Genomic DNA, 23,465 nt, shown 5'->3' on the forward strand with positions numbered 1-23,465 from the left:
GGATTGCCCTCTTCACACAACATGGAGAAACTAATTCAAATTAATCCAGCATTCAAAGACAGACTGAAAGTCCATCATGTGAAAAAGACAGACAGCTGTCACAGAATTGCTGTGAGGACAAGCAAATACTAGCACACTTGTTCCTAGCACTTTTGTAATAAACAAACAAATGTGGCAAAACACTTTGTTGGGTGGTCATTATTTCCAAATATGCCACAGATAAGTTGCTGAGAGATTGCCTCCAGCTTTTTCCAAGCTTTGGACTTTTTCCAAGGTGGTAAATGCTAGTGTATATGTGAACTAATCACATAGAAAAAACTGGCTGTGAAATAATATTGCAATATTATCAACAGTGTGTGTGTGTTGATCCTTCTTCTTTTTTAATATGAGCTAACAATTTGGGACTGGGCCATTGCAACTGATCATAAAGTGCCTCATTGCACCAGATCAAATGTATTTATGCAAACTACAAAAATGGAATCCAAGAAAATTGCCTTCATCAAGGTATAAATGAAATCATTTGCTGCACTGACAAAGACATTTTCAACCTGCTTTTGGCATAAAAATGTATCTTTTATAGCCCATATTGGCATGCATGACTCCTGCCTTTCAATTATGAATGCCTTGGGGTGACCAAGCAAGCAATAACTCCAGCTGCTCCTGACAGAAGATGCTGCTGCTGGTGCTGCATTATATTGCTGTGATGGATGTACAGTCCCAGTATGCTAAGCGCCATGCATGTCAGGGGCCTCTGCAACAGCAGGGATTTGGAAATTAGGTCAGGTATATTGATGGACTGGAGGATAAGATCGATGGGGTGGATTAAGCAGTATGTAAATATGCATCTAAGAGCACACACGTATTCACTGAAGTGCACCTCACTTCTTCTGGTGGTTAGATGTTTGAAGCACAGGCTTATTCAAGTTAGACAGAAGAAAGGCCTACAACTCCCAGAATGCCCCAACCAACTTTGCTTGCTGTGTGTGAAAGTCTGATGGTTTTGGCTATGCATTGGTTTTCTGGAACATGCACTTTTATTCTCTCTCTCACACGCACACAATCAATGCAATCATGCTATGATCCAAGTCATGTGTGATGGAAACATGCCCGTGAGTTGTAAAGAACAGTGTTGTCAAACGGTCGTCAAGCACATTGTCCCTATTTAAATCACAGCCATTTGTTCTCTTCCACCTCTTTCAGGCAAAGGAAGTGCACAAGAGCTCTGAGGGGATGCTATTACTGGCACAACACGTGAGAGAAGCTGAGGGCCAAGAATGAGAACAGCTTCTGTTGCAGACAAGTGTTATGTGAGAGGGCCATTGATGTTTTCAAGCTGGTGATTTGGTGGCAGATGGTAGAGTACCACTAAAGAGTAGCCAGATGTCAGTTGATTATTACCACCCTGCCATAGGGACTCAGGCACCAACATGTTTTCGGCCAACTCTGAGCCAATGCCACCTGCATCTATCGCAGCGTTTCCTAAATTTGAAACCCATTTGCGATCAGCTGCCCCTGCGGTACACCCGTCCAGTCCAATCTTTTTATTTCTTGTCTTGTTCTGGAAGCAGTTTAAGAACTTTTATTTGACTTGGCTTTTGAAAACTCACAGGTAAGGAGTATCATTTGTGTTATAATTTCTTTCATTCCATGTTTTGTATATGTTTTTGCAATATGCATTACATTTCTTCAACATGTGAATTTGGACAGCTAAAATGAATATTTGTCTGAATCAATCAATCAGTTCATCTATCTATCACACACCAGGAGGGTGAGTAAGAAGTTATGGCTCACAATTGAAGCCATAGTCATGGAGTCATCATGGAGGTTGGGATTAGCCCTGAAATTACATCTGGATTATACTTTTCCATTGCCATCTGTTTCACAGCAGAGGCAGCACTCCCTTCCCCCTTCCCCAAAATCCTCTCAATAGGATGCTACATAGAATGATTTGGAGGTGTTTCCAGGTGGGGGTAGCTGGAAAAGTGCCATTGGCAGCACCAAATCTGACTGGCTTTCTCCCACATCCCAGAAAATCATAAAAATGACCTCTCCTCATGTCACTGTTTGTAAATGGAGCAGCAAAGTTGATGGGGGAGTTGTAGGTCAAACCATAGTGCAATGTCTGCATTGCAACACAGGCATGGCATATCGTTCCTTATCATCAAATCTGGACCTCGGCAAGAAGCAAATTAGCATTGTTTCCCCCGATATAAGGAATCTATAGTCCTCCTGATGTGGTTGGCCTTGAGTTCCCATCAGCTCCAGCCAGCATGCAGGGATGATGGGAATGGTCAGTTCACTGTCTGAAGGCCCACTGGTGTGCCACTCTGCCTGACCATCTTTTCAGGCTGTGCAATGGAATTCAATGTTTCATTCACTGTGGCTTTCAGTAATATTTAATCAGTGTTAGGTATGTTGATATAAATCCCTCAACAATTACCATTTCAGCAATTGTATTCAGGCAATAATAACAATAATACATTGAAAAGGGAGATTGGAATGATTAGTTTTTCCTTCTGTTTGGTAGCTTTTCTTATAAAACCAATTAGCTTTAGGCTCTTCTTGTTGCTATAATAATTAGAATATTACTTTTAAACATCCCTTGGAGTAACACAATTGTAAATAGTATTTTTTCTAATTACTCTGCTCTGTGTCACGTTTTCTGTGAGAATATACACATTTCAGCCACTGAACTTTCTCCCTTCACAGTAATCTGTGTAATACTTCTTTGAAAACAGATAACCACTTATCCACTTGAAACACGGTTCGTTGTGGGAATGTCCAACATTCCTACAATTGTGGAGAAATATGGGTTTGGTTATACTAAGCTCAGCACAAAACTAGCTCTTACAGATGAAGTATTCCTCATATATCCTCCATATGGAAAATTTAGAAGTGACCATATGGTACATCATTGTCTGTTTTCACCCCAAATACCAGGTAGAATGCGATGCTTTCCACTGTAGCATTGTTAAGGAGCATGTGTGTGCTCTGTGGATGTAAGTTTTGACAGTGTGGGGGTGTCTTTTCTTTTTATGACCCAAGTTTGAGAGAGCTCTATATAGCTCATGTGGCAGCAGTAGGCTGGTTGACACAAATGGTCATCTTTTTCTGTTGACAAAGGTGGCGAGTGCATGTCTGTGTTTTGTAATATAGGGCTGTGCATTGGCCAAAGGATGCTCATGTTTTCTGTGTAGCCATTCATAGCATGCTTCTCCACTCACCCACCCTAGTGCCCCGTTTCAATTTACAGCAGTGCACTTCCAGTGCTGAACCTGTGTAATGTTACTAATCTTATGCATGCTTAGACAGAAAAAAATCCTACAACTTCCAGGATGTTGGATGAGGAGTTGTGGGACTTTTTCTGTCTAAACATGTGCAGAAGCATGACCTTACAGTGGTAACATGCAGGGGATATGTAACTAAATTCACCAAGAGTGACTAAGGGCCAAACTACTTGTGATGACGGAAAGGCACGATCCATCTCCAACCGTTCATTTAATTTTATTTTCCTTTTATGTTTAATGATAAAAATAACTACAGGGTGCAATAGGATTGAGAGGAAGCATGATATGGATCATTTCCATGGCAAATCGCCTACCCCAACTGCTTTTAGTGGCTTCCATAGTTAATAGTACTTTCACCTATAATAACTTCCTTTCATTTGTGCTTATTAAAAAAAAACAGCAGTATTGGCAAACATGGATGCTTGTTTATCTGCATGCTTATTGCAATATAGCCAAATCCTGTGCTTTGAAGTAATCAACCTCCTTTTCCTATTTTGTTGTATATAATTCAGACTAAATGTATTTTATCTCTACTATTTCTGCTTCATTTAATATCTACTGTCTTCTGTTATCAATGTTACCCTACTGTAAATAAGCCTCACTCAGTTGGTGATCATAATCTCTTTTAGGTTACAATCCTTTGCACGTTTAGACAGAAAAAAGTCATTCAACTGCCAGCAGGTCCCAGACAGCTCTCCTGTATTTGTGCGTTCAGAAGAGCAACAAAGCCTTAGAATTCTTTTAAGCTCCGAATCACAAGCCACCTGGGGAGAGACAAAGAGATTGCAGAACTGAAATCAAATCTAGTCAGTGATCAGCAGAAAACACATTCTTTTCTATATCTCTTTCTGCCCCAGTGGTGTTATCCCCATTACACCTTATCAAAAAGAGTCTGCATAATTCATCTGAAAGACAATATACTTTGAACTGTGGCTTTCAAGTCTTAATTGTTAGCATGCAAGTGGCTATTAGCAGCTGTCTAATTTTCTGCCAAAAGATTTTTTTGAAAGTGTGAATTCATTTTGTTCTGCAGTGAAGTAAGATGTTAATTGTTGGGGAGTTTGGGGAATAACAGTGGAGTAACATAGAAATGAAAACCAATGTGATATAGTGGATAGGCTTGACCCAGGGAGACCTGCTTAAAATTGAACCAGGGAGGCCTACATAGTCATGAATCAAACACCTTGGCTTTAGGCTTGATTTCTCTCCCTAAACTCCCTAATTTATTATTTTATTTATTAGTTATTTCAGTGTTTAAGAAACTGCTGTTCATTGTTTAAGTTCCCAAAGAGTTTGCAAAGTAAAATCTAGGTAAAATACAGTGAAACCAACCATTATGACAATGAAACAACAGTAATATATCTTGTTAAAAGGGAAAAAAAACCAATGCTGTTGCTCAGAAAAATGCCCAGGCAAACAAGACTGTCTTTAGCTGTCATGGGAAACACTCCATACTAACAGTCTCCTTGATCCTGATGATGCTACATGGTTAGCGTCGCAATGGAGAAGGCCTGTCTCCACACCATGTCCAAATGAGCATCAGTAGGCCATGGTACTACATAGTACATGGAGAAGCAAAGCCTTCTCATACCTTACATACCACAGCCTCAGGGAGAAGGTCAATAACCTTGTCCTCAGTTGCTTATGGCCTTAAAAAAACAGCTGCAACACTTTGAACATGGATGGGCAACTAAATGGCAGTCAGCACAAAGCTTTCCGCACAGGAGTTGTGTGTCCATTGTATGATGACCCAGGCCAGTCTCAAGGGCCTTATGAAATCCAGTGCATTAGGACAGAGCAATCTCAAGGTCCCCGATTACTGTGACCAGGCTATCCCCATCTAGGAGTGGTCATAGCTAGTGTACCGGCCAGTGTTGGGAATAGTATTCTATGCTCCCATGGTGATTTGGGAGTCCAGGGGCAGAAAGAAATCCAAGACCACCCCTCAAATTATATCCCTGTCACTGTAAAGGGAATACAGCCCCATCCAGGTATAATAGTCCATTCCCAGATGATTATAGGACAGTTGTGTCAATAAAATGAGATAGACTTCATAGAAGCCATGTTGTGCTTTTTGGGGGAAGTCTGGAATAAAAATGTTTGTTTGTTTATTCCATTTCTATATCATCCAATAACTGTAGCTATCTGGCAGTTCACAGCAATTCCTAAAACATGGATACAATAATAAAAATACAGCATACATTTATGTTTTATTGTTATTATATAGATGCTGTGTTTAATTCTATATTGTCTTACTGTTAAACCATCCTGAGACTACAGTAAGGAACTGTCTAAAAGAGTTTTAAATAAATAAATAAATTACAAATGCGTAGAAAATACAGCATAAAATTTCAATATACAAAAATTTTAAAGCTATTAAAGCAAGCACATTAAAAGCAATCTCATTAAAATAGATCCATTGAAGCAGCTGCTGTGTCACTTCATGTGGCATTACATGCCTGGGAGCAGAGGGCAAGCTTAACCCGGCATTGAAAAGATGACAAATTTGGCACCCTGCAAGCTTCAGTGAGAAAAGCATTCCAGAATTAGCCACTATAGCCCTCTCCTTTGTGGTTGCCTTAATGTCTCTGTAGATGCATATCCAAAGAAGTGTTCGATCACATATAATGGTCCCAAGCCATTTAGGTTAAAAGCAGCACCTCCCATTGGGCTTGGAAGCATGCAGGCAGTGCGCTAAATTTTGTTTTATATGTTCAGACCTTCTGATCCCGCTTATCAATCTCACTGCCACATTTTGCACAAGCTGCAGCTTCTGAACAGTCCTCTAGGGTAGCCCCATGGATAGCCACATTTCATTTTGCCATCAGGTCTACCTGGCCAGAACTTAGGTTTAAGTATGATTATTATGAACATTTGATTAAAAATAACCCAAAGGGGTCTACCACAAATGAATTTGGAAAGTGTTGATTCTCATCTCCATAACAACAGTATTCTAGCACAACAGTTCTCACAGTGGAAGTGAAATCTGTACATCTATAGGAGATACAAAATTCAGAAAAGGAGATCACAGCTTCTTAATTTATCTTTTGAGCTTGCTTAAGTGTTTACCTCTAGTGATATCAAGGCAATGGCATAACAACACTTGGTTTCCACAGAAGACTCCCCCATGATCGTAAAGCAAGCCAATACAACTTGCTGCCCACCCTGTCAGTCGTGGACCACCGGCCATGTATAATGCCTTGCCATGTGCTTGTAGCCCCCGGATTCTGCACTATACAGGAAAAGTGGACTTACTGAGATATGGTGGACATGGCTGATGGGCTATATTCACCTGTTCTCATTCTTTCCCAAATAGGAAAAAAGGCATAATTCTGTTCATTCCTTTTGCTTCATCTGCCTTTCAGTTCAGGACGAGAATGAAAATACGTTGCAGTTGTCCTTTGGTAAGTTGGACTTACTTAGGAAGTCTCTCTTGGCCATGCAACCTACTTTATCAGGGAGAGCTCTCTGTCTGAAGTCTGTTCAGGCCAAGTGCAGTTAAATGAGAACCACAAGGAGAGCCCTGAAATAGCCTTTCAACTGCTTGCATCAGGACTGCTGACTAGTCACCTGTATTTTAGGTGTCACTTAGGTGTCACCTAGTCACTGATGTTGGGAGTCATATAAGTAAAAGGTCACCTTGTTGAGTCTTCTTGGTTTCTCAGTGGCTTTTTATACCACTGACCAGGGTGTTCTTCTCGGCAGATTGTTTGAGTTAGGAGATTGCAGTAGGTTTGATAGTTGACAGCAGAAAGTGGTGCCTGGGAAATATAGCTTGGCCTCATGTATGGGGCTCTGCAGGGGTTAGTCTCATCCCCCATGCCATTCAAGATCTAACATGAAACTATTGAGTGGGGTCATCCAGAGAGCACTGTCATTATTCTGATAATATATAGCTCTATTTCCCCACTTTTTCATCTACATTAGGTAAGGCTCTGGATGTCCAAGAGTAGTGACAGTGAACTGGATGAGGGTTGACAAATGAAACTCAATGCAGACAAGGCCAAGGTACTCTTACTGGGTGGTTCTTCTGGCTAGATGGAGAGTCTTCAACCTGTCCTGGATGGGGCTGCACTCTTCTGAAGGAACAGGTTCATGTGGGGGGGGGGGGTCTCCTGGGGCCATATTTGTCTCTTGCGCTCAGGTGACCTCGGTGACATGGAGTGCCTTCTACCCACTTCAGTTTGTGGGTGAGCTATATCCCTGTCAGGACAGGGATAACCTGCCTTCATTTATCTGTGTTCTGGTAAGCTTCAAATTAGATTGCTGCAATGCACTCTGTGTGGGGTTGCCTTCGAAGATGGTTCAGCACCTGCCACTTATGCAAAATGCAGTAATCCAAACAAGAACTACATCATGGGTTTTGGCCTGTTTGCACTTGCTACCTATAAGCTTCCAAGCCCCATTCTAGGTTTTAGCTTTTAAAGTCCTGACATAGTGCTGCAATACCTGGTGGAATACCTTTCCTGGAATGAACCTACCCATACACGATGTTTATCATCAAAGACCATCTTCCAAGTGCTTCCTTTGACAGAGGGTTGGAAAGGTGAGGTGGCCGTCCAATTGTGGAATGCCCTCCCTGACAAGACCCACCATTATTATATTTCCCGTACCAGATTAAGACCTTCTTTTCCCTCCAGGCAAGATATGTTGAAGCTTTAATCAGTTCCTGGTTTTTTCCTATTGTTGATGGTTTAAAATGGCTTAGAGATATGTATGTCTGTGTGCTGTTTGTTGATATGTTTTCTGCATATGGCTTTGATACTCAGCACGATGCATTTTTAAGGTTTTTAATCTTGGTGAATGACCCCGATAACTTCAGCGATTGGGTGCTATAGAAATGTAATAATTTGAATGTGATGGTATGGAATGCAATGCCCAGGCTTACCAGTCATGGTTTCCTCCACTATGCATCGTAGTTCTATTTTAATTATAGAATTATTTATATATGTACTTCTATAGCAATACATTAGGATATGTCAATTTGATGCAAATCAGTGTCCTATTTTTGGTGATGCATTTCCTATTTTTTTAGTGGGGAGATGTTTCTATGGCCACCCTATTCTTATCTGACAGCATTTGAGAATCCCTGACCTATCTGTAATGTTAATGTGAAAAACAAACGGATTGCTTGACGCAATAAGCAAATAAAGTTCCCAGGCTTGTATTTCTAGTTACTAAAATATGCATTAGATTGAGAGGAGAAGATTCTAGGCACAACTATCTTCCTTTAATATAGTACAGAATTTATTTTCTAGAGAATTCTGATTGCAAGACGTGTCTATAACATTCTTAGGAACAAAGCTGTCATAGTGGAGCCTAATTATTATTTGCATTAATGACATATTTAATTCTCATGACTGGGACCTTCCATCATGTAAAGAACATTAAAAATCTATCCATAGCTTTCTTTTTTGCAGAGAATCAAGTAAATCATGCATTGTTTTTAATCAGCCTCTTACAGCTTGAACAATTGCTATTTTCTCTAAATAGATGTCATTTGCTTTTACCCAGCAGAAAAATTAACAACTTTTAATTATTATCTTTTTAAAAAATTACCTTTTAATGATGTAATCCAACCAGAGAGCCTTCGGGCTATGGGGCAGTATAAAAGTGAAATAAACAAATAAATTATGCAGGTTGTTTGTCTTTATTACAGTGGTATCTCCTGACTTTAAAATATGATTACTGAATTTTTACCATGGCAGATTTGCTCATTCATTTCAGTAGAGAGAGCATATCCTTATTGGAATGTTTATGTGACATAATTTCTTTCCAACAAAATGAAGACAGCTTTTGTTTGCTTGGTAGAAAGCCTCTATCTGCATTTTGGAGTTCTGCACCTGTTTGTAGCTCAGTGGCTATCCTTCAGTCTTCTAAAATTTCTCAAATGGATATGAGCCAGAACCTGAGTCTCAACTCACCCATAATTTGGATGGAGAAAATGAACATTTATTTGAGCAGGGTTCTGGCAATTAGGGATAATAGTTGATGCATTGAGGATACATAGAGTTGTTGCTGCTGCCACAACCACCATGGTTATCCCATTAGTCAGAGCTGAAAAGGTTTTCTAAGAGATTTATCCAGTCAATAAATATATGCATTTATTTATTTATTTCTGTACTACTCAATAACTGAAGCTCTTCTGAGCCAAGCTTCAAACGCCAGCCACAGTCTGTTTTCCTTACAAAAATGTTCTTTATTGCTTCCAGTACAAATCACCCAGAATGAGTCTCTGAGCATGCACAGAGTAGTTTTTGGTTTTGTTTTAAATCCAATCTAGTGGTTATCTCCTTGGATTCTCCTTAAGTACATGTCTGTGCCCTACTCCTTCGGGAGGGTCTCTATAAAGGTGAGCATGGCTTGTTTCAACTCTCTGTTCATCTAATTGGGCCTCTTGTCTCTGCTGGTGCCTTGCCATGGGGTTGAGCTTAGAGGAGGTGGACTGTCCACATCTGAGAGTTCCTCATTCCCGGCAGCCCCTCCCACAAGCTGTGCATCAGAGCCATTCCCAGGGATGGTCCAGCGCAGCAAAGCAGCTGACCTTAAGGTAGTCATACCTTCCTCCTTTTCCTCCTGTTGTATCCCAGGTCCTTGAGCTAACCCATGCTCCCCAATCTCAGTGGCACGTTCTTCATCTTCCAAATTTGAATCAGCAGCTGTGATGTAGCTGGTATCCCCTGGGAACACTGGCCCAAGCCCACCATCCCTTCCACTCCCAACAGAAGCTTTCTGGGCAGTTCACAGATCCAAAAGAATGGTCTCACTGTTGCCTCTTTCAGATGACACGAGACCACTCTCTCTTGCAAGGAGGCATCAATTTCCTCCATTGCCCAGCCAGCTGCTCCCTCTGTCTGAGTGCCTCAAGGATCCAGCAGCACATTGGTTGCACAACATGTCCAAGAAGCTTGTTAGCATCCTCCAGCTGACCACCTGAAATGCATGCACAACAACTTGATCAGGGAATGCTCTGCGTAACTGATTCACCAGCTGTGACAATGGAGTCTACATTCCAATTGAAGCAAGAGATTTTTCCTGGAAGCACCTAGGAAATATGTCACAGTAGCCTTGGAGGGCTCTACAATATTTTATCGACAGCATATGATAGGCCTTGGATGACTCACTAGGCAGCAGACAGAGGATTGGATGTTGTTTCTTTGCTATGTTCATTGCCTCTAAATAAGAATTTGTTCTTTGTTCTTAGGCTTACATTCTGAATGATATGTCAAAAGTGGAAAAAGGATGGGGAATGACAAAGAAAACAAAGGCACCGATTCTTAAATAGCAGCAATTATATTGATCTGAGTGTAACTAGCCAGTCTGTTTGAAAAAGCTTATGAACTGGAGCATCATGGAACTTGCCTTTCAAGAGAAGTGATGTAACAGCCCTGCTTCCTCTGCTGCAGCTTGATGGAATGGCTGCTGCCAGGGGACTGTTGAGGGAGGAACATAATGGATAGTTCTTATGCTTCATTTCATTTAAATTATTTATTATTAGTTATATAGCACAATCTATGGGATCATTTAAATTTCTTTAATATATGCTTGTAATACACCATTACCTGCCCCAAACCTGTGAAATGAGGCTATGATGATAAATAGATATTTTGGTTGTTGTTTTTTTTAAGGAAACTTACTGAAAACAATACCTATTGCTTGAGGGTGGATGTTTAAGGCAGGTCTTACATAGATATGGCAAACCAAACCCAATTAAAAGCTGCCCCTTAGCAGGAAATAAATCAAACAGACCCTACAAAGCACTCTCTTGCTACCCAGATTGCTGCTTTAAGATGCAAAGAATTTGCATTAACTGTTATTCTGCTTAATTTGTATCCATTAAGTGGAAAATATATGCAACCATTTACCAACATAACATTGTGTGCAAATAACTGGTAAGCTGGTCATCCATTTCATTCCACCAAAGTGAAAGTGGAAATGTTAAACATCTGTGTCCAATAGGTATTTAGGATAGTCGGGAGTGATAAATGTTTCCATGGACATTATGTATGTGACCAGCTTGCCCAGTGATAAGTCACACCAGATAATCATATTTCGTGCAAACAGACAGATCCAGCTCTAATCCTGTTAACTCTTTGCATTCAACTTAATATACATGACCTTCACTATTCTTGATGACCAAGCTTTCTGGTACTTTTCCAGTTGAGATGCAATCTTCTGTATCCAACAACCTAAGTAACTAAAAGATGCCACAGAAACCTGATAACCATTTCTCCAGTTTACTGCATGCTGTGAGCCACCGTCACCTTTAGCTGGCCTTCATGGTCATAACAACGTAACTTCTCCTGACAACAGAAGATACTTCTCTTCTGAACCCTTCTTACTCCTCTTTCTTACTTGCTTGCTTTAGTCTGCAAATTAGGTGTAAGATGACAGTCTGTAAGAAGTATCCTTAATTAATGAAAGACCTGCATTTTTACAGCTATAGAGCCTGTGAAAACCTGGAGGTTTTTTACACCACACAAACTTACAGTATTTTTTCAAGATCAACAAATATATAAAGATTTGAGATATAACAAAAAAAGGTCTATAGCAGGATCCACCATCTTTTAAGGCAGCCAAGGGCCATTCCATACATGGTGCTTTTCCTATACAGTAAATTAATCTTCACATACTCAGCATCACTTGCAGCGAGTGAACATTATTCTGCTATATGCATACAGACTGGGAATTTGAAACGTATTTCAGAAATGCAACACCCTGCAAACAACTCCCCCCCCCCCGCCTCCAATAATATGCGCAACAGTAACATAATTCAGCTGGCCAGTGCTGTTTGCTTTCTGACAGGAAGGTATTATTTCTCAGAGTCAACGCCTGTTAAGTCTCCATTGCATTGCTGATCTTTTTATAGAGGATCATAGCTTTAGCAATGGTAACTCCATCCATTAATGAATGGGTTAAGCAAGCCATACATTAATATTTTAAATAGGTGCTTATTTACCAGTGTAATATTGCATTATAGAATTAAGTATCATCTGTCTAGCAACATTCTGGGAGGCTGTACTTTTGTCTCTTTAATGTTTTGTTCTACCAATCACTTTATATAGCAACGACACTTTTTAAAGCTTTTCCAGACAAAATGCAATCCAGTCAGCTTAGCAAAACAAGACAAAAATACATGTTTGTCTTGACCTGGGTTTTTAAACAAACACCCCCTCCCCTCACACCATTGCATTTGTTCCTTGATATGCCTTAATTGATTCTTAGGTATCATGCCTTAATATTGTTTTAATATTTAATTGTTTTATATTGTAATGGCCATCCAGAAAGCATGATGCTAATGGGTGGCTTTTAAACAAATTAAACAAACAAACAAACAATAAAATAAAATAAAATAAAATAAAATAAAATAAAATAAAATAAAAAAATGATTTATTTATTTAAAACTTTTGTAGACCATCCCATTACCAGACGTCTTTGGACAGTATAATAATACAAAATGTAAGAAAATAAAAATAAAATAATAAAAGTCCCAGTCAGGGAAGTGTTATTCTGAATATACTTTCATCAAAGTAAGAATCTTTGTAGAAATTTTAAATTTTATTTATTTATTTAAAACATTTCTATGCTGTCCCCATCGCAACAAAGCCTCGGGGTGGCTCACAAAAAATCACAAGGTGTATGCAACCATCAATTCTTTCTTACTTTGAATGATTCCACAAAGTCATTATTACTTCTATTTCCATTATTATTTCCAGTTTACAGATGAAAATGAAAGTAAACATGGCCATGGCCTTATCACTCAGGGCATTTTAGTAAATTCATGGCCCCACAGATGACATTGAGCAGGGACAAGGGCAGAACTCTTTGGATTCTATGCACTCTTACTCCTGAATGCATTTATTGAGAAGTAAGTTATATTGAACTCAATAAGATGTGCTCCCAGATAAATGCATATATAATTGAAGTTTTACCCCTGAGTAAATGTGCTCAAAGCGGTAAACAGTCTTAATCTGCACTGGAGATTATATTCAATTATCTGACTGCTGAGAGAAACATGGGGAGTGCCAACTTTGGTAATCTGAAAAGTAAACAAGTAAAAACAAGCATCATGAGGGGAAAACCAGTCCCAACTCTAAAGTTAGGCAATGCCTTTAATAGGAATTTTTGTTGTTCCCAAAGGTATCCAACTCTGCATTAGGTATTTTATCCAACTCTACATTAGGTATTTTAAAAGTCGCATGATGAGGAAGTGGCTTGTGATATAATATTCCAACATTTGGTGTAGATTTTAGGATTGCATGAAAACTCAGAACCTAGGAACTATAAAAAAGTATTCTAGAATCCAAGAAATGTAAAGGTGATGATAAAAATAGTAATAATGGCAGCTCTGTCTACCTTTGTGCCGAGACTGTGGGCTAGGAACAGCACTGTCCTTCAGCCTGAGGTTTGGGCCATCTGTCTGATGCTGCTACATGGCTGGTGAGTGATGGTGGGGGCAATTCTTTCTCTCTGCCTCTTTGCCCAGGGTGCAAGCACAGCAAAGCAGCTCCTGGGTTGATCCTCACGGCTGGCTTCTGGTGCTGCTGCTGATAGCAATGGAAGAGTAAGTGAGCTCAGAAGTAAATAGCTCTTTGTTTAATGGAGGCTACTCCCTAGGAATTGTGTGCATTTGCAGCCTAAGAGCTTGGCTTGAACTCATCCTAGTCTGTCATGTTCAGTATGGAATTAATTTGTAAATGTTTAAGGTGCCATACAGCTGTCTTTGCTGATCCAAGGCACTCCATCCTCCAGCTAGGTATGAAAAAGGTGTAAGTTTTAAGGAAGCACAGATCGGGACACTGCACAGTTTTATCCTGGAAATGAGCAAAAGGAGGGGTTAATTAGCTTGCCTTCTATAAAATTTCAATTATAGCAAATATTTCTAATTATGCACATATATTTGCAAGTGTAAAATTGCATATATTTGCATGTGTAAACTAGCACATAGAAATGTATGCAACTGTTTGTCCTTATGGGCTGAGCCTCTAAATTTTTTACGTAGTACCGCCCCTAATGGGGTTACACTCATGCTAAAAGAACAGGTTTGCAGTTTTTATGGTTTTGTATCTTTGTTCAGAGGCATATTAATTTGTCTACATTCTCTCAGGCTATCTTTGTAACTGAATTGTTTGCTTTTATTTTGACTGTTGGATGTTTTTATTATAATGTATCAGGTTTTTAAACACACTGGCTTGGAATCTCATATGGCAAGTCAGCAGAGAAATGTTTTAAATAAGTACGTCGTAATTTAATACATTTTCCCATTCTAGCATGAACATGTAACAAAATCCTTGGATACCAGAATTCTAGGATCCCATGGAACTTTGTGGGAATAAGAACCAATAGCTTCAAAGAGCTACAAGCAAAGACACAACTGAGAAAGCTCATTTATCAGCTCCAATCTGAGCAACAGGGGTAGGGTTAGTCCTTACCCAGTGATTCTCCCCAAAACTACCCACCACTCTGACTTCTTTACTGTTGTTTCTGATATTCTTTCACTGAAAATAAGTTGTGAGTTTAAGCCCTGTCCTGGAGAATCATGATTTATATTAAGCCCTGAACTGAAAACATGTTCTCCCTTCTTTCTGATCCTACCATATGGGCTAAAGCAGGAGTGAGGGGTGACGGACAGAAACTTCGGAAGCAGGTCAGTTGGCTGGACTTTGGTTCTCCAGAGAGATGTCCGTGAAAATCAGTGTGGCTTTAGATACTCATCTTAATGTCCATTAGGCTCCCAAGGTTTCCTGTTATTTTACTTAAGATTTCTTTTAATTGCACATTTTAGAAACAAACCCAACAGGATCCTTGCATGCTACAAAATGAAGCACTGCCCACAAGTGCTCTGTTACCTGGATTCAAAAGAAGTTTTGCTTTAGAACTTGGTTCCCTCTTCTGGCTTTTTCTAGTTCTTGGGGAAGTTGCTTTTCTTTTAACCTGGCTGTTTTGCCTTCTGGAGAATCTGTGTTTTGTGACTGGCCAGGTATGACCACCATGGTGGCCATTTTATATATAAACAAGTCACCCCGACAGCTGTTTTGTGAGATAACCATGGAACTCTCAAAATTCCAAAAGCTCCCACTGAAACAAAAAGGGTTGTTCGTTTAAAGCTTTTCTAACCTGTCCACTACAAACGTATTGGGACAGCTTACAATAAATGAGGACTCCTGGCCTAGGCAAATACTTTCACCCACCAGGGGAAATGCCCTATTTGCTTTTTGCTTTTGTCATTTCATTTTTAAAACACACACCCCACCTTACCTTGTAAAAGAACCATGTAACACTGAAATAATAATTAAAAACTAGACCCCCAATAATAATAAAATTAAGAAATAATCATGATGGAATATAGTGCGGTAATAGTGTGGTTTGTCATTCAAAGAAAAAAAATGGAATCATAGAGGATGAATCAGTTTGTAAATTTAGAACTGTTTGTTTCCTTTCTACCATTCTACATATGCAGCCAGTCTGTTTTTCACTCTCTCAATAAAACAGCAAATTGCTGTGCATAAAAGCCACTGGGCTACACATTAGCATCTAAGAAAAAATGTGTCCAGTTGCTTTGATTTATAACACAGGGGTCAGACACCTTCACCCTCTAAGGCATCTGACCTGCACTAGACCAGTTACAGGCTGAATGGCATGCTCTTCCCCTTCTTTTGGCCATTAACGCTGTTACTAAATGCATAGCATTATTTTCCCACTTTGTAATAAAACAGTACAAAATGATGTTTACATTAGCATCATCCTTTGTTTTGGGTAAAGAACTTCCCCTTTTAAATTTAATTGACTTCTGTGTCCAACATTTAAAAATGAGTCAGTTTTGTTATTTTTATCTTTGGAAAGCAAAAAATAGTAATTTGTTAATGCTCTGACATTGTAATTCACCAGCTTTATCACCATCTTTTACTCTCAGGGCCATTAGCTGGATGCAACTCCTTTCTCTATTTTTCTTCATTTGTTTCATTTATTACTTTTCTAGACTGCCAACAGCTGACGCTCTCTGGGTCATTTCTTTGTTATGTGCTGTCAACAAGCCTTCGCCTTTTGGAAACCCTATGAATGAACGCCCTCCAAAATGTCTTCTTTTTGACAGTTCTGCTCAGCTCTTGTAAACTCTCTGGCTGGTTTATAAAAAACTAAAGTCTTACAGATACATTTTTAAAATGAGATACATACAAACACATAAATGTACAACACACGGGGAGACATGTGTATTTCTAAAAACTATTCTGAACACCAACAAGAAAATAACTCAGGACATGAATAAAAATTTCATCATATGCTCAAGAGAAGAAGTAAGTCTTGATTTGGGACTGAAAAGATAATAACGTTGGTGCCAGGAAGGTCATCTCAGGAAAACCGTTCTGTAATGGGGAGGAGGCACCAGCTAGAAGGCCGCTCCCTTGTTGCTACTTTCTGAGACTCCCTTGGCAGAGGGCCTTAGATAATGAGCATAGTGTATGGGAGGTTCTGGCAAGGAGAGGCATTTCATCAGGTAAGGCTTGAGCCATATAAGGCTTTATTTATTTATTTATTTATTTATTTATTTATTTATTTATTAAAACATTTTTATGCCGCCCCATTCGCCGAAGCCTCGGGGCGGCTCACATCATCAAGTTAAAATAATTATAATATAAATTCAAAATATAAATATAAAATTAAAATACAACAATACAGTATAAAATAAGCCGCCCTGGCCAAATAAAACCAATAATGTTAACAGTTTATACCTTATTATTGTATTATTATTGTATTTATAGATTTCAATATATATAGCCGAGATGGTACCAGTTTTTAAATTATTGATTGTATTTTTATGTTTATTTTATGAATGTTGTAAGCCGCCCCGAGGCTTTGTTGCAATGGGGGCGGAATAGAAATGTTTTAAATAAATAAATAAAAATACCTCAATAGCATCAGCATGCATCAGGTTTGGAAGCATACAGGAAGTGAGGGTAAACAGGCCAGAGTCGGTGTTATATGTTCAGACCTTTCGGTTGCAACTGAAACTGTGGCAGGTGCTTTCTTCCTCTGGGACCACCTGAGCCTCGAGTGACAAAGATGGCTCTGGAACAACCCCCAAGTTATGAGCTCACCCTTTCAGGTAGAAGGCAGCCCCATCCAAAACAGGTCGATCCCCGCTCCATCAGGTCAGAGGAACCATTCAGTAATAGTGCCTTGGTCCTCTCTCAATTGCATCTCAGTTTATCAGCCCTCCTCCTGTCCATTATCATAGCCAGGCACCAGCCTTGCACATCTATAGCTTAATTTGATGAAGATGAAAAAGAGAAATAGAGAGATACTGAATACTGATGCCAATGCACTTAAAAACCAGATGACTGCACTCAGCTGTATCCTGCAGAAGTTAAATAGCAAGGAAGACCAGGACCCTTCTTCACTGTTTTCATCACTGAATGGAAATTGTGGATGAGATGATACTGGGATGTTGCAGCAAAGAGAATGCAAAGCTGGTTTGGCAATAATAATAATAATAATAATAATAATAATAATAATAATAATAATAATACAGAGCCTAAGTACAGTAGAAATAGTCTGCTTCAGGGATCCTAGCTCTGTGTCCCATATAATAGACAACTGGGGAAACGGGGAAGGACAGGAAGTACTATATGCTTTGGGTGGATGAGGCAGATTGAGCAATGAGGTATCAAAAAATAAATGCATAGACCCATTTTAGTTATAATGACAAACCATGGCTTGTATGCACTGCAGCAGTCTCCGTGTATCCATGGAAGTTAGATACTTTCATTTGCAGTTTTATGTTTCCTCTAATTTCCTGTATTTGTGCAAGCCTTTGTTTATTCTACAAAACATAATATATTTTGCAGCAACCATACTTTCTCATATTGCTTTGCAACCGATCCCACCCCGACACCAGCGGACAGGAGGAGAAAAAGTAGGGGAAATGTGCAAGCTCAGTACTGGCTGTTAGTACTGACTAGGGGTGATAGGAGTTGCAGGTCAAAACATCTGGAGGGCTACAAGTTTCCCACTCTTGGTTTCATATGGCTGGTTCATGAGAAAACCTATGACAATCAAGCATGCTTAAGGTTCCAACACCATAACACCCCAGGTTTCTGCTTGTTATAAGATAAGCAAAGAGTCAGGTGGGGTAATTCAGAGAAATGAAAGAAGAAATAAAAAGCAAAAAATTGCAAACAAAGCAAAACAAAAACCCCCAGCAAAAAATTTGAATACAGAATTATTCAGCGAATCAGTCTGGCAGAAGTAATAGCGGCATGGAACAAGAAACTATTAACAATGGGAATTCCATCACAGATTAGTTTACTTTTTCCCAGTGCCATCTTCAATTTCTTTAAGCGGAAAAAAAGCGATATCCGTAATGTGGAATGCATTTTAGCTGGTTTAGGGAGAAAAAACAGCATTGGCTATACTGAAGGATGGTGCTTCATGAACTTTCCTGAGGCAGTTTCAAGCTAACTCAAAAGGAGGAAGAATGTCTCATCTGGGATTAATTTAAAGACAAGCTTTCTTCCCTGATGATAAACGACCTTTGCTGTGTATGTTTTCAATCACTTGCCTGCAATCACACTCATGGATATTTTCTTTTCTTTCCAGAAGGCCTCATTCCAGTTGTTACACGAATATTATGCCTACTAATTCAGCTGTAAATGCTGCAAACATTCATGGAAATAATGTTACACTTGTTTCTTCAACACCCGCCCACAAAAGTGTAGAATGTAAACTGCCCCCTCCTGCATACTTGTTTGAGGAACTTAGAAGAAAAGATCTGAACTTTGAACAATCTTAGCCTGCTTGCAGTGTGTCCTGGTATTATGTAGCCATTTTTTTCCAAGAAATTCCAGTTCAATGTATTTCAAACCTGTGACATGAGATAGTATAGGCCTGAATTTATATTTGACTGAGAAATTGCTGGGAAAAGATCTCAGCTTTAAATATTTAGTATTTAATAAGGAATCTGGTCTACACAGGTAAAACTCAGGGGCACTACTCTGTTTTGGATGGATGCGAGTGCACATTATTCAGTGTACAGCTATGTTAACAACTCCATGGGCTAGAAACTTTCACGATGATATTTTAGTTTTCTGTTTCAGGAGTTTAAAAACATAGAGATAATTAAAAAACCATTCCTCACCTGCAGTGTTATAGTTCATGTCCCCACATTTTATTGCCTCATTTATCAGCCTGGGGAACTGGGAGAAGCCGCATCCCAGACAGCTCAGATTTGCCCAGTTCACGAGCATGGCTAATAGACACAAAAGCTTTAAAAGACACAAATGGATCCTTTTAAAAGTGCATGACTTGTCCAGATATGGACACAAAGTCTGTCAAAGCACAGGTAGGTTCCCTCAGCCAGTGCAAGTCAAGCCTAGAGTTGATGAGAAATTAAGATAATGCTGCAACCCCAAGCATGCTTCCTCAAAAGATCACTCCACAAAAATCAACAGGATTAACTGCATGCCATGCCCTCTGCCGAGCGCCTTGCCCCAGAACTGCTTACAACCCCCTCCTCACCAATAAATCTGCCACCTTGAGGTTAAAGCATCATGCATCGGATGAGGGGGGGCAATGTCCACAATGCTTATGCCAGAACACATGAGTTCATCTTTGAGGCAGCAGTCTCAATGGCAAAGGGGGGAGTGTTGCAAAACTTACAGCGCAGTCCTATGGAGCGCGCCCGTGCTGTTCAAAAGCGGCCGAGCTTGAAAGCTTCTGCAATTTCCGGCCCTGCCAAGCAGAGCCGAAGGGAACAGAAAGGCCATCCTCGCCTACTCACGCTCCCTGGGAGGTGCTTTTCACTAAATGATGATGATTATTTAGCTCCTCTAGCAAGGGAGCTTTAGAGAAAGAAAAAAGGGGGCCGCGATCTTGTGTTCCAGCCTTGTTCACCTTCTGCACGTCATGCGTAATTCTGTGGACCCCCTTTGGAAGCATCGTCACGTGCAAAACGTCATTATTTTCCTCTTCTGCGGGTATTTTACACGGCAGCAAAAGCTCGCAGCATCTCTGAATGGAATTAGCTCTATCTGTGGCCTCCCCGCGCCAAAACACGCACGCGCGCGCGCATTCTGCGTGCCCATCCGTCTGCGGGCATCGCGCTTCGTCCGACCCGTCCCTCCTCGGGACTCTTGCAGCGAGCGCCCTTAGCATAACCCCTGAGGCGGCCGATCCGAGCGCGGCGTGGTCGCGCTGGGTATTTATAGCCGGCGGCGCGCCAGAGCCGCTTCCACGGCGCCGCGGCAGATTTCCCTTGCAAGCACGGCGAGCCGCGGGGAGGAGCCAGCGCCGGGGCGTGTGCGGGGCCGCTCGAGCGGCCGAGCTCCGCGGGCTATAATTCCACCTGCAGCCATTTGTCAAGGCGGCAGCGGGCAGGCGGCTGCGCGAGAGCCAGTGCGGGCAACGGCGGGCCACCGCGGCAAAGCGCCTCGCTCTGAGCCAGGGGGACGCACCGGTGATCGGCAGCACCAGCTGCGAAGGCGGCGGGATGGAGGAGGAGGGTAAAAAAAAAAAAAAAAGGCAACCTGGCCCGGCGGCTTTTCTTGCTTTCCTTGTATTATAACGGCGGCGCGCCTAAACGCTTAATTTAACGGTTTCTGCAGGGTGCATGAGGTGGTTGCCGGGCGCTCTGTGGAAACGGTTTCCTGGCAGCCCTGCCTTCTCTCTTGTGGGTTGGTGGTCTGGATTTCTGCCTTCTTTCTGAGGAGGCACCCCGGCTCTTGAGGAGGACGTGCCTTTTGGTGGAATGCAGAACTGCACCGGCTCAGGGCCACTGCTTTGTTCGGGGAGAGCCTTTTCCTCGCTTAGCTGGGCTTCAGAGGGGCTCTTTTAATCTGACCTTCGTTGCATTTAAGCAATGTGCTCCTTGCTCTGTTACCAGCCAGCATCCTCTGTTACTTTACTCAAAGCAAATGTGTAAGGGCTGGAGATGCAGTGGATAACTTTCTTTCGGAGAACTCTCAGAGGGGAGGCGGGGTGAGTCGGGAATCGCTCCCCACCAGTAGTGACTAAAGCTACTCCTATGCTTATCAGTTGTGACCATTCACTGCTTTTCCCAGTTTCAAAGGCAATGAGCTAGAAATACAAATGCTTTTACTACATCTCAGAGTGCATACATTTCCTTTACTAACTTCCATGCACAATTTAGTAAACAGACATTTTAAACACTGCTAACAAGAACCCTTAATGCTAACTTAGCAACATAATAAATCCCTGTATACTTTATTATCAGTTCTTTTTCCAAGGAGCTCTGGGTAGCATACATGGCTTTCCTCCTTTTTCTTAAAAAATTCTGTTAGTTAGATTCATCTGTAGGATAGGATCCAAGGGGGCACCCAGTGAAATGTGTGAAGATTCAAAGCGACATCTGTTCTGGATCTCTCCGGTACAGTATTTGCACTGCTTTTGTAAACCTTTACAATGACATGCCTTTCCTGCAAGACCCGGAGTAAGTGCCTGCATTAGCAAGGCATAGAACAGTGTTTCCAGATACAGAAACTAATACAACTGAATTCAATCATAATGTTTTAAATAAGCAGGATTTAGGACAGCTCTGCAGTTGACAGAAAGTAGTTCACAAAAAGCTGCCTCAAGTTAAGTCAAATAATTGGTGTGTCCAAGTCAATAGGGCTTTTCCCAACCCTATTTGGAGATGCTGAGACTGATCTTGTGAGCCTCTGCATTCAAGGAAGGAACTTTGCAACTGAGTTTTGACCCCTTCTCTGATTATAGTATACTCAGGGTTCCTGAAAAATCTTTTACATAAGGACTCCATTTTGTTGCCAAACAGGTATCCCTGTGTTTTCAAACATAAATACCTAGTTTAGATTTCTGGAAATTTCTTCCACGTACTTAAGGAGAAGAATATTTTCTGTGACCTGCACCTTGAAGAGTTCACTTCCCTGGCATTCCTTGGTTCATGTCCAAAGTGTATAGCACTTATGTAGTTAAAACATAATGTAGTCCTAAAGAACAAGATTGTTAAACAAGACTTAAAGTTTAACTAATTGATCCCATTGATTTCAACCATTACTTAAATTCAACTGCTTAATCTGTATCCAATCTATTATTTACAATGAGATTGCATGTTTTTATTATGTTACATTTATATCCCACCTTTTTTCCTCTAGCATGCAACCTGCAATTACTAACAAGATTTTCTCTTACCTTTTTTTCTTGCCAAAAACAACTCTGGGGAGTAGTTTAGACTGAAAGAGAGTGACTGGCCCAAATTCACCCTCTGAGCTTCATGGCCAAGTGGGATCTAGAACCAAGATCTCTTGAATCCCAGTCCCACACTTTTAACCACACTGGGTTTCTGAATGAAGCAAGCCAACTAATGAAAGTTAAAACTCAAACTAATATTATTGTCTGTCAAAGATTGCCCCTGACATAGTCCATTTCCATTTTGCCTGAAATGCAGACCAGTTTGGTGTCTCTGTTCCATGTGGAGAAGCCAACTAGGCTGGATCAGTAGCTGATCTTATTTCAGTACTAGCAGTGGAACAGCATCCTTCATTGCAGCCAAGGACAGCAGACCATCTTAGATGACAGAGATTAGGCTGGGTAATAAACACAGCTCTGTACTCCAGCATCTCACCACTGTTGCTTGTCCTTCGCCTTGTCTGAGGTGAACAGTTCATTCATTCTGCCTAATGGTAGGCCTGGCCCTGTGAAGAAAACACTTGATTCAGAAGTATATTGTATGTGAAGGGAGATAAATATGAAAGGAAGTTAATAAATAATAAAACCATGCTCCATTTAGTTCCTGATAGTGGTTGTGGTGCATCTGCTGCTTCCCTCAGTTTACAAGATGCATTGTGGTTTTTTAAATATCAGAAATGACACATAAGACTCCAGTTAGTCTCTGTAGCACTTGGCCATTAGGTCTTTGGTGCTGCAGTTTGAAAATACAAAGTCTAAAGCTCATCTGGGGTCGTCATAGAACTAGACAGAAACACCTATATATTCATTTTCCTCTCTTCACATTGGCATTTATCTTTTTTAAGAGTTCTTCAGTAAAATTATTATGTAAAATATTAGTTGGAAAGCAGTAGTGAACAAACTCTGTTGAAGATAGTTTCTCTACCATTACTGCCCTGCAATGTGCAGCCATTATTTGTTATTAAATAAACTGTTGGCATTTTCGTACTTCAGTCTTTAATGCATAGTGTAAAAACT

General features: G+C 40.5%; 1 protein-coding gene across 3 annotated transcripts in view; it reads left to right on the forward strand.

The window, feature by feature from the left end:
* Positions 1–20,623: 20,623 nt before the first annotated feature.
* The window catches only part of GADL1 (glutamate decarboxylase like 1), a 123,322-nt gene continuing 120,480 nt past the window's right edge, over positions 20,624–23,465 (forward strand). Inside the window, exon 1 of one of the 3 annotated variants that reach the window (XM_044417592.1) lies at positions 20,624–20,785. In XM_044417592.1, coding sequence (XP_044273527.1) covers positions 20,773–20,785 — 13 coding nt within the window. In that variant the 5' untranslated portion in view covers positions 20,624–20,772. The remainder of the gene's footprint in view (positions 20,786–23,465) is intronic. The other 2 variants (XM_044417550.1, XM_044417540.1) reach the window with 2 other exon arrangements.

This window comes from Varanus komodoensis, unplaced genomic scaffold (genome assembly GCF_004798865.1).
Source record: "Varanus komodoensis strain SLA01 unplaced genomic scaffold, ASM479886v1 scaffold10, whole genome shotgun sequence".
Taxonomy (NCBI): Eukaryota; Metazoa; Chordata; class Lepidosauria; order Squamata; family Varanidae; genus Varanus; species Varanus komodoensis.